At 49.0% G+C, this 5,384-nt stretch overlaps 1 protein-coding gene across 1 annotated transcript; it reads left to right on the forward strand.

Annotated features, from left to right (window-relative positions):
- Positions 1 to 1,259: 1,259 nt before the first annotated feature.
- On the forward strand, positions 1,260 to 3,255 carry LOC135155220 (uncharacterized). Its single transcript, XM_064104122.1, has 2 exons — positions 1,260 to 1,507; positions 1,728 to 3,255. The coding sequence occupies exons 1-2, from the start codon at positions 1,260 to 1,262 to the stop codon at positions 3,253 to 3,255; spliced, it is 1,776 nt and encodes a 591-aa protein (XP_063960192.1).
- The last annotated feature ends 2,129 nt before the right edge of the window (positions 3,256 to 5,384 follow it).

A 5,384-nucleotide genomic window follows, 5' to 3' on the forward strand; every position in this document is an offset into this window, starting at 1 on the left:
ACAATTTCAATGGGGAGGGTGTCATTCCCCTTCTGCGTTACAATTTGTCAAGTGGCGGCGGCAGGGAGAACATTTTTTTTTTTAAGCAGAAAGCTGTGATGATATGGGAGAAAGAAATAAATAAATAAAACATTAACGAATAATAAGAAAAAACAACAACAAAACAATTTGTATAAGATGTTCATGCAATTGTATTATCGGAGCACATGACGGCGGAGCAATTTCGGCGGAGCAATTTTCGGCGGAGCAATTATCGGCGGAGCAGATTTTGGCGGAGCAAATATCGGCGGAGCAATTGTCGTATAATCGGAGCAGATGTCGGCGGAGCAATTATCGGCGGAGCAATTGTCGGCGGAGCAAATATCGGCGGAGCAGATGTCGACGGAGCAAATATCGGCGGAGCAAGTGTCGACGGAGCAAATATCGGCGGAGAAAGTGTCGACAGAGCAACTGTCGGCGGAGCAACTGTCCGGAGCAATTGTCGGCGGAGCAGATGTCGGCGGAGCAATTGTCATGGAACCGACAGAGCAGCCACCCTCAAGGAGGTTCCCAAGCGGGCCGCCTGTCCCTGCCCTCGGCGTCAACTGCCCCCACCGCCTCCTACAAAACTGCCATTTCCTGCCACTGATGCAAACCGTGAGAAGCTACAACAGTATATCCTAGATTACTACCAGTCCAGCACATTCATTACCTGTGAGCATCAGCCCTTGCCACTCATGGATAGTCCCCCGATGAAATTGATGGTGGACCCAGATGCAGAACCCGTCGCTCATCACACACCTGTGCCGGTTCCACTCCATTGACGTGATGCCGTCAAGGCTGATTTGGATCATGATGTGCAGTTGGGCGTGCTGCAACCTGTACCCATTTGGGAGCCTGTTACATGGTGCCACATGATGGTGGTGTGTGCTAAAAAGGATGGTAAACCGCGTCGAACAGTCGACTTTCAGGCCCTCAACGTCCATGCTACACGTGAAACGCACCATACACCATCACCCTTCATTCAGGCCCGCTCTGTCCCCCACGGGAATAAGAAGACGTTATTAGATGCATGGAATGGTTATCACAGCGTCCCCATATGCCCGGAGGACCGACACCTCACCACTTTCATTACCCCATGGGGCAGGTACCGTTACAAGACAGCCCCTTAGGGCTACATTGCCTCCGGAGATGGATACACCAGGCGGTATGATGAAATCGTCTCGGGCATCCAAAATAAGACGAAATGTGTCGACGACGTCCTCCTGTGGGCTGACACAATGGAAGACAGTTTCTTCCAGGCTGTTGAATGGCTGGACATCTGCGGCCGCAACGGGATTACCCTCAATCCTAAGAAGTTCACATTCGGTGCGGATATCGTAGAATTTGCTGGCTTTGAGATCACGCCTGACAGCGTTCGCCCATGTGAGAAGTACTTACAAGCCATCCTTGATTTCCCAACACCCACCCGGCATCACAGACGTGCGCTCCTGGTTTGGCCTTGTCAATCAAGTATCCTACGCCTTCAGTATGGCTGAGAAGATGCTCCCATTCCGTGACCTCTTGAAGCCCAACACACCCTTCATATGGACTACAGCCCTCCAGACAGCTTTCGACGAGTCCAAAGCCACCATTGCCAGCGAGATTGAAGAAGGCGTGCACATTTTTGATCCAGACAAACCCACCTGCATCGCGACGGACTGGTCCAAGAATGACATCGGATTCTAGCTCCTACAAAAACACTGCAGCTGCAAAAACACTGAACCCTTCTGCTGCAATACGGGCTGGAAGATCACCCTTGTTGGGAGCAGATTCACCCATGCCGCTGAGGCACGCTATGCTCCAGTGGAAGGCGAAGCCCTAGCCTTAGCTGATGCCCTGGACAAGGCAAGATACTTTGTCTTGGGATGTGAGGACCTCACCATAGCTGTCGATCACAAGCCCCTTCTCAAGATCTTTGCCGATCGCGCCCTACAAGAGATCCCAAATCCCCGCCTGAGGAATTTGAAGGAGAAGACCTTGCGATACAGGTTCCGTATGGTCCACATTCCAGGCGTCAGACACCGTGCCACAGATTGTCTCTCGAGACACCCGACCGGTGAGCCTGAGAAGTTGCACCTCCCTGATGACATCGCTACAATCTCTTTGACCCCTGCCATGTTCCTGCACTCCATACCACTCATGGCAGGCCTCCGAACCATGGCCCCACAAGAGGACACTGTCGGGATTTGCACGCTTTCCTCAGCTATGTGTGCCCTGGAGTCCCTCCACTTGAAGTCAGTCACATGGGACCGGGTCCGTACTGCCACAACTAGTGACGACAACATGCAAGCACTACTCAATGCTGTTGAAGCTGGCATGCCGGAGTTTCGTTATGAGCTCCCCTCACCTCTCCGCGAATATTTCCCATTCCGTGACGACCTTTATACAAGTGATGGTATCTTCCTCTACAAGGGAGGAAGTATTGGCTCATCTGCATGCTGCCTCTGTCTTTTGGCCTGGCATCACTCCAGCCATTACAGCTCTCCGTGCCCGGTGCAACCAATGCAACAGGATCGCACCCTCCAACCCACGTGCACCCCGACCCCGTTGCTGTCTCCGGACTACCCTTTCCAATGCATCTGTGCCGATTTCTTTCACTACAAGGGCTGCAACTACCTGGTCATCGTGGACCGCTACTCCAATTGGCCTATCGTTGAGAGGTCCAATCAAGGGGCAACTGGACTCATTTCTTGCCTACGGAGGACATTCGTCACCTTCGGGATCCCGGGTGAACTAGCATCGGATGGTTGCCCTGAATTTACAGCGGCTGTCACACGCCGCTTCCTCAAGGACTGGGGCATTTATCACAGACTTTCATCCGTTGCTTACCCACATAGCAACTGTCGTGCTGAGGTGGCTGTCAAATCCGTGAAACGTCTCATCAAGTCCAACACCAGCCCTGCAGGTGCCCTCGACACTGATACCTTCCAAAGGGCTATGCTGCATTACCGAAACACTCTTGACAGGGACACCAAGCTCTCCCCGGCTATGTGTGTCTTTGGCCATCCGATCCAAGACTTCATCTCCATTGTCCCATGCAAATATCTACCACACAACACATGGCGCGAGACCCTAGCAGCTCGGGAAGAAGCACTTCGTACCCGTCACATGAGGGACGCAGAACGTTGGTCCGAGCATACTAAACGGCTCCTGCCCCTTGCCGTCGGAGACCACGTCCCCTCCAGAATCAGACAGGACCACAACCACTCAAGTGGGACAGGACTGGGACTGTGATCGAAGTTTGACAGTATAACCAATACGTCATCCGAGTTGATGGTTCTGGGAGAGTCACCCTCCGCAACCGGAAATTTCTTCGGAAATATGTGCCTGTGCAACAGCACCCATCTCCACTGACTATGGAGGAAGACATCTCTCCACATCACCATCCGGCACCCGCACCCCTCTCTAGCCTTGTGGGACAGGTGCCACTTTCTTTGCAACATACCTGCACTGCAGACGCCCCATGCTGCCTTCTGAGCCTGCTTCTGCTGCTTCTTCACCTCCGCAGGCAGCCAAGGATGCCCCTCGTGGAACGCATCCCTCCTCTTCCGTGGAGGACTCCCTCACAACGCCGCCTGAGACACCACCAGCAGCCCCCTGCTTGGGTCCGGTTCCTGCACCGATCGCTGCTTCTCCACCTGGCACCCCTCCTACAGCACCCCGGCGCTCTACCCGTCGCACCAGACAGCCCGTCTGGCACTCGGACTATTCCATGTGATTTCAGCTAATTCGACTGACATTAGTGTTGCGTTCAAGAGTTTCCTGTTATTTGCACTGGTGTTGACTTTGCGCATTGTTTTCGCGTTCCTAGTGGGGCGTTGCAAGGAAGTTACTTTGCAATTGATTGCAAATCAACTGCAACTTTGCAGCCGATTCCGATCGACTGCAACTAGCAATCAATCGCCAATTTGCGTTGCAAGAAAAAGGCTTGCGATTGAACGCAAGTTGCAGCTGATCTGCACACGATTTGCAGCTGTAAACAGGGTCTGCAGCACAAGACTAGCCGAAAAAGCAAAATAATGGCTTGCAACAATCCTGTTTGTGGAAGAGAGTAAGTAGAAAATATTCATTTTTGAGACAATTCTTTCTCCATTATGTATGTTTTTAGAGAATTTATATATTTTAGACCTATGCCAGGGAAAATAATTATTTTGAAAAAGTGAAAATGTATCTTTATCGCCGGTAGAAATTTCACCTTCAACAAATTTTCTACCGTACAATTTCAATACCAGTCCCACACTTGACTTTTTGTGTCGGTAATGCACGGTTGTATCAACAACACGGCAGGTCATTGCCGGTGCAGTGCTGTTAAAAATCACACAGAAGCAAGTAAATGGGTAGGCTCTAATTATGTATGAAACATCGAAAATGACCTTTAAAGATTATTTTTGTTCCTATTTGAAATGATTTTTTAAGTTATATCGGTTTCAACGGCGAATAGCCATCCAGTAAATAGAAATTAAAGACTTCCATTACAGTCTAGACATTTCCCCCCAAAAAAGATTCCTCTCCATTTGTCTCTCTTTTTTAAGAGTCTGTCTAACGTTACCTCGAGCGAAGTTCGTGCAGGCCCTACTCCACTTCACTACCGCTACACTACGCTCCACCTACCCGAACTTCCAGACTGAATTCTATCTGATATTCCGAGTGACAAAGGTGGGACAAAGGTGGGATTTTATGGGGGGGGGGGATATAAAATTCATGCAACATCACGATCTTTTAAAGTTTAAAAACAAAACTAATATTCTTACTTTACACCAAGTTTCACTTTTCCATGCTTCTATCAGTCTCAAAATTGGTGATTTAGAGCCAACATGAAGTTCCTCACACAAATAAACAATTCGCTGCCGTATCGCGCGTGCATGCAATGTTTTGAAATCGGCAGCGAATTATTTATACGTGTGAGGAACTTCATGTTGGCTCTAAATCACCCATTTTTAGACAGATAGAAGCATGGAAAAGAAGTGAAACTTGGTGTAAAGTAAGAATATTACATTTAATTGTTTTTAAAGATCGTGATGTTGCATGAATTTTATATTTCCCCCCCATAAAATCCCATTTTTGTCAATCGGAATATCAGATAGAGTTCACGGTCTCGAAGTTCGGGTAGGTGGAGCGTAGTGTAGCGGTAGTGAAGTGGAGTGGAGCATGCACGAACTTCGCTCGAGGTAGTCTAGTACCGTTAACCTCCCTTTTTATGACTTTCCTTGGCCTGGCCTGGGATAAAGTGAAAATTTTGCTGTTTTGACTTTTGTATTTGGAGGATTAAAAAAAAAATTATTTATTATTATTATTTTTTTTTTATTTGGGGGGGGGGGGGGTTCTCCAGACTCCGTATATCTCGCAAGACAAGAAAAAAAAAA

The sequence above is a fragment of the Lytechinus pictus genome, chromosome 8 (assembly GCF_037042905.1).
Source record: "Lytechinus pictus isolate F3 Inbred chromosome 8, Lp3.0, whole genome shotgun sequence".
Taxonomy (NCBI): domain Eukaryota; kingdom Metazoa; phylum Echinodermata; class Echinoidea; order Temnopleuroida; family Toxopneustidae; genus Lytechinus; species Lytechinus pictus.